Source organism: Arvicola amphibius, chromosome 1 (assembly GCF_903992535.2).
Source record: "Arvicola amphibius chromosome 1, mArvAmp1.2, whole genome shotgun sequence".
Lineage (NCBI taxonomy): Eukaryota > Metazoa > Chordata > Mammalia > Rodentia > Cricetidae > Arvicola > Arvicola amphibius.
In genome coordinates this window covers 100,977,209-100,988,736 of record NC_052047.1, presented here as the reverse complement: position 1 = coordinate 100,988,736, position 11,528 = coordinate 100,977,209, and the positions used below count along the sequence as shown (strand labels likewise).

General features: G+C 39.6%; 1 protein-coding gene across 1 annotated transcript in view; it reads left to right on the top strand.

The window, feature by feature from the left end:
• The first annotated feature begins 287 nt into the window (after nt 1-287).
• LOC119822670 (vomeronasal type-2 receptor 116-like) overlaps nt 288-11,528 on the top strand; it is a 43,059-nt gene continuing 31,818 nt past the window's right edge. The window contains 1 exon segment of the mRNA XM_038342155.1: nt 288-487. Coding sequence (XP_038198083.1) covers nt 288-487 — 200 coding nt within the window.

Below are 11,528 nucleotides of genomic sequence, written 5' to 3'. Positions count from 1 at the left end.
GCTTTTCTTAGATTTGGATGACATAATAAACAAACATCATGAGAGTATAATCCTCTGACATGTGTTTGTCACTTGAACAGAAGTCCTCAGATGTGAAGCCTGAGGGTAGACAGTGTTGAAGATTTCTCCAGGGGACTGTAGCAATCTGATGTGGAGAGAATAAATAGCTGAGTGGCCATCTCTATCTGCAACACTTATAAGCCACATGCAGGATCACACATTTCCCTGTCGAGAGTGTGAATTTGTCACCACTGAAGGTTCCATTTGTGATCAGAGAAACACTGACAATGCTGACTTTGATTTCTTTCTTCTTGACCCTGAAGCTTCTTATGCTCCAGTGCAGTTTTGGTATACCAAGGTGTTTGTACTCGTGGACAGACAATGTATACCAGGATGGAGACATGGTGATCAGTGCCTTCTTACCGCTCTACACCTTTCAAACCTCTCCAAACTCTGAAGGATCAGAGAGCACACACATTTCTCTAAGGTAAGTGTTTCCAGCCTTCTCTTCCTAGCCCTGTTCTCTACGATGTGCCCTTAATCCATCTCATCTTTTTCTCCCTGACTTTGCTCTCCTTACAATGTGGTAAGAGGTTTTCATTTTCATCTATTGACTTCAATTTTTCTCAGTGGTGATTGAGCACAAAATTACTCTGTAGCCAGATGTAAGCCATCTGTCCCTCTTTCAGCCACTGTGCAGCAGCCTAATGATGTAACTAGAAACATAGCCAGAGTCATGTGTATAATTCAGCACTAAAATGTGATAAAATGTTGTTCCTTCTACAAAATAGGGTATAGGGATCCTTCTCCTGTGCACTTCCTAATATCTACACAAACTGTGTGATACTGTATATGCCACATTTCTGGTAAGATAACCTACTGTATTTAGTTACTTAAAACATTATGTAGACCAGTATTTCTGCAAGTTGTGTCCCTGTATCTTTTACACTTGTCTGGCCAGCAACTATATTTGTCAGACTGCTGTGATGTTTACATTCTGTCCAGTGTCTCTGTGATACAGATGCCAATAGAACATTTTGCCTAAAATATCACTACTGCAATCAAAGAACTGTCTGATAAAGGAATGAGAAAGACCTCCACAGATCCTTCTGCTCCGCTGAACATAGAAGATGTCAATATGAGCACAGTTTACACCTCTTTTCAGAGGTTGATGTGACAGGTGTTGCCCATAGCTTCTGTACTCAGTTGGCAAGAGAGACAGAAGGAATTCCCACACACACCTAAATGTTGGCAGATATTATTGCATTCTCTTTCATTTTCTCTTTTTTGGGGGTCTCGTTTTCACTTTCAGCAACACTGCCAGTCACATATGCATGCTATAGTCTCTGAGGTACCTGCTATGTTGACTCCAATGGCTTCCTACTCAGGTCCAGTCCTTAGAGAGATTCAGTTCTCTAGAAATCTTACTTGATTTAAAAGTTTCTGACCTGGCCGGGCGGTGGTGGCGCACGCCTTTAATCCCAGCACTCGGGAGGCAGAGGCAGGCAGATCTCTGAGTTCGAGGCCAGCCTGGTCTACAAGAGCTAGTTCCAGGACAGGCTCTAGAAACTACAGGGAAACCCTGTCTTGAAAAACCAAAAAAAAAGTTTCTGACCTGAATGCCTTTGGTATCTAACACAGCTGTCATTTGTGGTGTGTGTTGAATTTGGTAATAGCACAGCTTTCCAGAACAGAGGACAGATGGCCTACTTTATCTGAAGCTGAGATATAAGCCCAGGTGAAAAGTTCTTGACATTTTCTCTAATGTTGTGCATGAACCAATAGCAATTTTCTATTCTCAAGGAATTAAAATGATGCACTGTGTGAAAAATAAGGTGTAATGATGTCAAACTACATAAAATTTATTATATTAAGTAATAAATTCTTTGACAAAAATCTACAATTTCAAATTATATAATTCATGCTTATTTTAACCACTTGACATGTCCTTAGTAAGAGCCTTATGAGCCACGTAGGCCACTTTGCATTTATCTTTTGTCTACAACAGGTTTTCTGATCTGAAGTGAGCCCATGACTTACTGCAGATTATGACTTCAGTATTTTGTTGATTGTAAATGTACAGACTATATTAATAATATATTTTTGCAAGGTAGCTATTTATTTTCTCTCTTCATCTTTTATTTTAAATCATGGTCACACACAAGTTTCCAAGAGTTGTAAAATGATTTTGTGTTTGTTTGTTTTAAACACTTGTGAGTGTGATGTGTTGAACTTGGAAAGAACACATACAGTTGAAGACTTTGAAGGTTCACTAAAGTGGTGATTGTAGCTTCTCTTCTAAATTCCATGGATTTAGTAGTTTTGGAAAGTTGGCTGTTTCCACGACAGTCCCGATTAAGCTCTTGTTGAGCAGATATTAAGTCCTATTAGATATCTCTATGCTCTTTATGCCTCTGTCTCAATCTTCAGTTCCACAGACAATTGTGTTTCATTCTATTCTTTCTTTATAAACTACTTAGATATGCTTGCATTTACTTTGTATCAGAGATGAGTATATACAGTGCACTTTATGATCATGAATCATTTATTTTTAGACCTAAATAGTCATGTTTTATCACTTTACTGACTTTAATGTGTGTGTGTATTTGCACATGTGTTTGTGTTTCACTGTGGACACAGACATGTCATAGCACACATGAGGTAAACCTTAAATGTTTCCCTGACATCCGTCTTATCTCAGAAATGATTTTTTGCTCACTGCTATATATGCCAAGCTAACTGGTCAATGAGGTTCTCCAGTATCCACCTCACATGTACCTGTAAATATGCTGGATTACATAAATCACCTACAGAGCCCAGAATTTTTTTCCATTCAGCTCTGCATCAAATTTTTTTGACTGAAATAATAAGAATCTAAATTTACCTCTGGAGCAACACTCAAGCAATGTAAAGCATTGGTTTCCCAAAATCAATTTCTTCCTTTGTTTCCCTCTGAATAATGTGCTTTTTCTTGCACTTTCCAAAGAGCTAGATTTATTATTTGTCTTTAAAAGTGCCTCCGTTTTCCTCTCAATTACCACTATCCTTTTAAAAATCTTTGTGTGTGTGTGAGGGTGTGTGTGGCTCTGTACACGCATGTGAAGGGTATGTTTCTGAATGCATGTCAGAGTGTGTGTTCATGCATGTGTTTGCCTGCAAATTTGTGTGTCTGTATTCATGAGATTGTGTATGTATCTGAGTGCATGGAAGTGCCTGAGTGTGTGATCATGTGTTTTTCAGAATGCATATATACATGTATCTGTGTGAATGTCAGGGTGTGTTAGTGTGTGGGGGTGTGAGTGTGTCTAGGTAACTGAGTCTGTGTGTCTCTGTGGTATTCAGAGGAGAATCTTGGGTACTATTCTTCACTTTCCACCTTGTTTAAGAGAAAGACTCCTTGTTGTTCTCTACTCTGCATGTGAACTGATAGAATCAGAGCCTTCTGGAGTTCTCCTATATCTCTGTCCCATTTTCCCTTTAGATCATCCAGACGAAGAGCAATATATACCATGTCCTAGGAATAAAAAATCAGCTCCTCATGCACTTGTATAGCCAGCATGTTCCTTCTCAGTAACCTCCCCAGCTCACATTCATTATAAGGAAGCTTGACCTAGTCCAGCTTTAATTCAGTTGTCTTTTCACATGGAATGTATAGTTCTAGAACCATATTACCCTGTCATACACATTCAAACTTTGGTGTTGAGAACTTTTCTGACAGGTACAAAGCTCTTACCGTCACTACTTTCCTGCTCCTATTTCTCTGCTGGAATCCTTTCAACTACATTTGAGCATTGATCTTATATTCATGTAAATTTATCTGGATTCTTATTAGTTTGTACATAGTTAAACATTTTAGAAATATTTTTGCCCTTGTTTAAGATGATTCTTAGTGTTTGACTTAACAAATTAGGTTTCAAGTACAGTTGAACTCTCAGAGAGTTAATCATTCTAAGTCTCTGTGACCGAGCAAAGGAGTTTTCCTTGGGGTAACATTGCAAGCTCTCTGTCATGTGGGAGTTTCTCAGTATAAAACGACACACTTCTGATTATTCATCCATACTTCTCTGAGTTTAAGGATTTCTTGTGTTATATTTTGAACTCCCCTCCCAAAGGACAGCTAGACAATGCTAGTTGATCAGCTTTGGTTCAAGAAGTTGGAGGAAATGAGTAAGAACTAATGAGCAATTTTATGACATCTAGGGCACAACCAACAAGGAGGTTGGGAAACCTTTGCCTTTTCTCCTTTGTCTTTCAATTCCCAACCCCAAGTTAATAAGCCAAGCTTCTTTTTCAATCGCCATGACATCCTGTACTACCACATGCCCAAGAGGCACAGCGTCAACAAACTGTAGGGTGTCTGAAAATCTGTGAGGCCAAGAACCATTTATCACTTTTTACCTAATTATGCATTTTTAAACACAAGCAAAAGTCATTAGTGCTGGCAAAAGCTTAATGTTTAATAGTAGATTAGTAAGGTCACAGCTTTATATGGTTCCTCTGTGAATATGTGTTATTCAAGGAAAAGGGACTATGCTAATCACTCTTCCCAAGCTGAATCTGGTCCTTTAACATATAAATTGGTAAAATCATAATTTTACATATTAACCTATATTATTGCTATTTTAAATGTCTTCATTTTTATTTCCTTAAACATTTTAGTTTGACTTTCCACTCTCTCTCATGATGTTCCTTAAGTCTTGAGGGAAGAAGAGGGTTGTGATATGCTGGAGGAGATAGACTCACTGTGCTTTGGATGTAGATCTTGGCAGGCTGGACATGATCCGGTGAATAGTCCTATACCAACTCATATATAGGCAGCATTAACTTGACATAGATTTGTAAACAGGAGGTCTTAAAGTTGGGAAGGTGATGAAGTAAGGAGGGAAAGGCAACAATTATAAATTACAATACATACTCATGTGAAAGTCACCCTAAATTAAAAATATGTTTGTCCTGACATTGCTTACCTGACTGACCATTCCAGTGAATATTTAACATTTTTCAATTGTGTATAATTTTAGGAGCAAATATCTCCACATTCAACAACAATGATATCTAATCTTTGTTTCTTTTAATTGTGGAGAGCCATTCGTTCCAGGAAACGGGTTGCAGCAGGAAAGTGGGCGGCCCTCTGGCTTGTCATGTCAAATGCTCAAAGGCATGTTCATGTGGAACCTGTGCTAAACCCCTCACAGACGACCTGCTTCTGGGTCAGGGTTTCATACGTAGCAGAGCAGTTCCCTCACTGCGATCTACTGAGAGTCAACCCACAACCCAAGGGCACCTCAGGACTGGGTCCTTATTTACCTCAGTTTCTTTGTATAATGCTGAGGCTTAGTGGGCTTGTCTCTACCCATGTTAGTGTATTTATTGTTGACCTTGTCATAAAACATATATACAGGAAATATACTGATTGAAAAGCTTATATTTATGAATTTAATCATATATTTGCATTTAGAGAATATACATTATATAAATATATATTATCACAACCTAGGAAGATCCAACTCCTGGGCTGTAGGCAAGGTTTGGGGAAAAACTCTACAGTGTGACAAAATTAGACTTTTTCTATTTGAGGGCTAAGGGAAAAAAGTGGACACTTTCCTGATTTTCCTCTTATTCTCTCATGTTGAATTCTTCCCTGCTCTCTTTCTTCTTCACAGCTTATAAAGACCCAGAAAATGTTTCAGGCATTGTAATCAAGGGTCACATACCATTTCTGAATAAATGATAAGAAACAGATGTAATAAATGTATAAGACATGTTAAAGATTAAGGAAAGAGCACTTTCTCTCAGTCAATTCCCTAACTCCCAGCTGCAGAAGAGGAGTCTTTCTGTTATCTCTATAGGAAGTCTTATAAAACTAAACTACCAGGACACTGAAAGAAGTAAAGGAGTTGTGTGCTATCTCCTATACTTCTAATTGTATAAACATTTTTAAAAATTGTGGTTCGTGGTTGTAAAAGCCACATTTCTTTTTTTTCCAGTTTATTTATTTTTTATTAAAAATTGCCATTTCCTCCCCTCCTCCTCCCCCTTCCCTCCCCTCCCCTCCACCCACACCCCCACTCCCTCCCTCTTGAGGCCAAACAGCCATCAGGGTTCTCTACCCTATGTTGAGTCCAAGGTCCTCCCAACTCCCCCCAGGTCCAGGAAGGTGAGCAACCAAACTGACAAGGCTCACACAGAGCCCGTCCATGTCGTAGAGACCAAGCCCATTGCCATTGTCCTTGGCTCCTCGGTCAGACTCCACCATCAGCCACCCTCAGAGAGTCTGATTTGGTCGCATGTTCCATCAGTCCCATTCCAAGTGGACTTGGTGGTCTCCCATTAGTTCTGTCCTGCCGTCTCAGTGGGTGAACGCATCCCTCATGGTTCTGACTTTCTTTCTCATGATCTCTCTCCATCCGTTCCTCATCAGAACTTTGGGAGCTCAGTCCGGTGCTCCTATGTGGGGCTCTGTCATTTTCTCCATCCAATGCCAGGTGAAGGTTCTATGGTGATATGCAAGATATATTCATGAGTATGGCAATAGGATCTGGACATTTCTGGCACCCTCTCCTCAGCTGCCCAAGGACCTAGCTGGGGGCGTCTTCCTGGACACCTGGGAACCCCTCTAGAGTCAAGCCTCTGCCAACCCTAGAATGGCTCCCTTAAGTAAGATATATAATTCCTTGTTCCCATATCCACCCTTCCTATATCCCAACCATCCTATTCCCCTAAGCTCTTCCCATCCTCCACTTCACACTTTTCTCGCCCCATCCGCCCTCCCCCCATCCCACCCCACCCCTATGTTCCCATTTTTTGTCCGGCAATCTTGTCTACTTCCAGTATCCAGGAGGATAACTATATGTTTTTCTTTGGGTTCACCTTCTTATATAGCTTCTCTAGGATTTTTACGAATTATAGGCTCGATGTCCTTTATTTATGGCTAGAACCCAATTATGAGTGAGTACATCCCATGTTCATCTTTTTGGGCCTGGGTTACCTCACTCAGGATGGTGTTTTCTATTTCCCTCCATTTGCATGCAAAATTCAAGATGTCATTGTTTTTTACCGCTGAGTAGTATTCTAGCATGTATATATTCCACACTTTCTTCAACCATTCTTCCACTGAAGGGCACCTAGGTTGTTTCCAGGTTCTGGCTATTACAAATAATGCTGCTATAAACATAGTTGAACAGATGCTTTTGTAATATGATTGGGCATCTCTTGGGTAAATTCCCAAGAGTGGGATTGCTGGGTCCTGGGGTAGGTGGATCCCAAATTTCCTGAGAAACCTCCACACTGCTTTCCAAAGCGGTTGCACAAGTTTGCATTCCCACCAGCAATGGATGAGTGTACCCCTTACTCCACATCCTCTCCAGCAAAGGCTATCATTGGTGTTTTTGATTTTAGCCATTCTGACAGGTGTAAGATGGTATCTTAACGTTGTTTTGATTTGCATTTCCCTGATTGCTAAGGAGGTTGAGCATGCCCTTAAGTGTCTTTTGGCCATTCGAACTTCTTCTGTTGAGAATTCTCTGTTCAGTTCAGTGCCCCATTTTTAAATTGGGTTCATTAGCATTTTAAAGTCTAGTTTCTTGAGTTCCTTATATATTTTGGAGATCAGACCTTTGTCTGTTGTGGGGTTGGTGAAGATCTTTTCCCAGTCAGTAGGCTGCCTTTTTGTCTTAGTGACAGTGTCCTTTGCTTTACAGAAGCTGCTCAGCTTCAGGAGGTCCCATTTATTCAATGTTGCCCTTAATGTCTGTGCTGCTGGGGCTATACGTAGGAAGCGGTCTCCTGTGCCCAAATGTTGTAGAGTACTTCCCACTTTCTCCTCTAACAGGTTCAGTGTGTTCAGATTGATATTGAGGTCTTTAATCCATTTGGACTTGAGTTTTGTGCATGGTGATAGACACGGATCTACTTTCATTCTTCTACAGGTTGACATCCAGTTATGCCAGCACCATTTGTTGAAGATGCTTTCTTTCTTCCATTGTGTGCTTTTAGCTTCTTTATCAAAAATCAGGTGTTCATAGGTTTGTGGGTTAAGATCTGGGTCTTCTATATGATTCCATTGGTCGACTTCTCTATTTTTATGCCAATACCAAGCTGTTTTCAATACTGTAGCTCTGTAATTGAGTTTGAAGTCAGGGATGGTAATGCCTCCAGAAGTTCCTTTATTGTATAAGATTGTTTTGGCTATCCTGGGTTTCTTGTTCTTCCATATAAAGTTGATTATTGTCCTCTCAAGATCTGTGAAGAATTCTGATGGGATCTTTAAGTGGATTGCATTAAATCTATAGATTGCCTTTGGTAGTATTGCCATTTTTACTATGTTTATCCTCCGAATATAAGAGCAAGGAAGATCCTTCCATTTTCTGGTATCCTCTTCAATTTCTTTCTTCAAAGACTTAAAGTTCTTGTCAAATAGGTGTTTCACTTCCTTGGTTAGAGTTACCCCAAGATATTTTATGCTATTTGTGGCTATCGTGAAAGGTGAAGCTTCTCTGATTTCTTTCTCTGCTTCCTTAGCCTTTGTATATAGGAGGGCGACTGATTTTTTGGAGTTGATCTTGTAACCTGCCACGATACTAAAGGAGTTTATCAGCTGTAGGAGTTCTTTGGTGGAGTTTTTCGGGTTGCTTATGTACACTATCATATCATCTGCAAACAATGAAAGTTTAACTTCTTCCTTTCCAATTCGAATCCCCTTGATCCCCTTGTTTTGTCTTATTGCTATTGCTAGAACTTCAAGTACTATATTGAAGAGATAAGGAGAGAGTGGACAGCCTTGTCACGTTCCTGAATTTAGTGGGATGGCCTTAAGTTTCTCTCCATTTAATTTGATGTTAGCTGTCGGCTTGCTGTAAATAGCCTTTATTATATTTAGGAATGACCCCTGTATCCCTAATCTCTCCAAGACCTTTATCATAAAGGGGTGCTGAATTTTGTCAAATGCTTTTTCTGCATCTAATGAGATGATCATATGGTTTTTATCCTTCAGTTTATTTATATGATGGATTACATTGATAGATTTTCGTATGTTGAACCAGCCCTGCATCTCTGGGATGAAGCCTACTTGATCATAGTGGATAATTTTTCTAATGTGTTCTTGGATTCTGTTTGCCAGTATTTTATTGAGAATTTTTGCATCGATGTTCATGAGTGAGATTGGCCTGTAATTCTCTTTCTTGGTTAAGTCTTTGTGTGGTTTAGGTATCAGGGTAATTGTAGCTTCATAAAAGGAATTTGGCAATGACTGTTCTGTTTCTATATTATGAAATCCCTTAAGGAGTATAGGTATTAGGTCTTCTTGGAAGTTCTGGTAGAATTCTGCATTGAACCCATCAGGTCCTGGGCTCTTTTTGGTAGGGAGGTTTCTCATAACAGTTTCCAATTCTTCACGACTAACAGGACTATTTAGAACATTTACCTGGTCCTGGTTTAACTTTGGTATATGGTACTTATCTAAAAAAGTGTCCATTTCTTTTACATTTTCCAATTTTGTGGCATACAGGCTGTTGTAGTAAGATCTAATGATTCTTTGGATTTCCTCTGTGTCTGTGGTTATGTCCCCTTTTTCATTTCTGATCTTATTATACTGTGTGTTCTCTCTCTGCCGTTTGATTAGTTTGGCTAGGGGTTTGTCAATCTTGTTGATTTTCTCCAAGAACCAGCTTTTTGTTTCATTGATTCTTTGGATTGTTTTCTGTGTTTCTATTTTGTTGATTTCTGCCCTCAGTTTGATAATTTCCCGTCTTCTACACCTCCTAGGTGAGTCTGCTTCTTTCTTTTCTAAAGCTTTCAAGTGTGCTGTTAAGTCTCCAATGTGTGCTTTCTCCATTTTTTTTAAGTGGGCGCTTTGTGCTATGAATTTTCCTCTTAGCACTGCTTTCATAGTGTCCCATAAGTTTGAGTATGTTGTGTATTTATTTTCATTAAATTCAAGAAAGACTTTAAGCCGGGCGGTGGTGGCGCACGCCTTTAATCCCAGCACTCGGGAGGCAGAGGCAGGCGGATCTCTGTGAGTTCGAGACCAGCCTGGTCTACAAAAGCTAGTTCCAGGATAGGCTTCAAAGCTACAGAGAAACCCTGTCTCGAAAAACCAAAAAAAAAAAAAAAAAAAGAAAGACTTTAATTTCTTTCTTTATTTCTTCCTTGACCCAGCTGTGGTTCAGTAGTTGACTGTTCAGTTTCCATGAGTTTGTAGGCTTTCTGGGGGTAGCATTGTTGTTGAATTCTAATTTTAATCCATGGTGATCCGATAAGATGCAGGTGGTTACTAATATGTTTTTGTAACTGTGGAAGTTTGCTTTGTTACCGAGTATGTGATCAATTTTTGAAAAGGTTCCATGAGCCGCAGAGAAGAAGGTATATTCTTTCCTGTTTGGGTGGAACGTTCTATAGATGTCTGTTAAGTCCATTTGGTTCATTACCTCTATTAAGTCTCTTAATTCTCTGTTAGGTTTCTGTCGAATTGACCTGTCCATTGGTGAAAGAGGAGTGTTGAAGTCTCCCACTATCAGTGTGTTTGGTTTGATGGCTGTCTTGAGTTCTAGTAATGTTTCTTTTATATAAGTGGGTGCTTTTGTATTAGGGGCATAGATATTCAGGATTGAGACTTCATTCTGATAGATTTTTCCTGTAATGAGTATAAAGTGTCCCTTTCCATCTCTTCTGATTGATTTTAGTTTGAAGTCAACTTTGTTAGAAATTAGTATGGCCACACCGGCTTGTTTCTTAGGTCCATTTGCTTGATAAACCTTTTCCCAACCCTTAACTCTGAGTAGATGTCTGTCTTTGTGGTTGAGGTGCGTTTCTTGTAAACAGCAGAATGTTGGATCCTGTTTTCGTATCCAATCTCTTAGCCTGTGCCTTTTTATAGGTGAATTGAGTCCATTGATATTAAGTGATATTAATGACCAGTGAATGTTAACTCCAGTTGTCACTTTTTATTTGGTAGTAGAGATTGTGTGTTTCCTTTCTTTGAGTTGTGCTGGTGAAGGGTCGCTAGATGTCTGAGTTATTTTGGGCAATGCTGGACTCCTTTGTTTGTGAATTTCCTTCTATTACTTTCTGTAAGGCTGGATTTGTGGCTATGTATTGTTTAAATTTGTTTTTATCCTGGAATATTTTGTTTTCTCCATTTATAGTGAATGAAAGCTTGGCTGGGTATAGTAGTCTGGGCTTGCATCCATGGTCTCTTAGTTTCTGCAAAACATCTATCCAGGACCTTCTGGCTTTCATGGTTTCCATAGAGAAGTCAGGTGTTAGTCTGATAGGTTTACCTTTATATGTTACTTGACCTTTTTCCTTTGCAGCTCTTAATATTCTTTCTTTATTCTGTATGTTTTGTGTTTTTTTTTCCTCATGGTTTATTTTATTTTATATTTAAAAATTTCCATCTCCTTCCCTCCTCCTCCCCCCTCCCTCCGCTCCTCCTCCCCCTTCCCTCCCCTCCTTCTCCCCGTTCCCTCCCCTTCCCTCCACCCATACCTCCCCTCCCTCCCTCTCAAGGCCAAGGAGCCATCAGGGTTTCC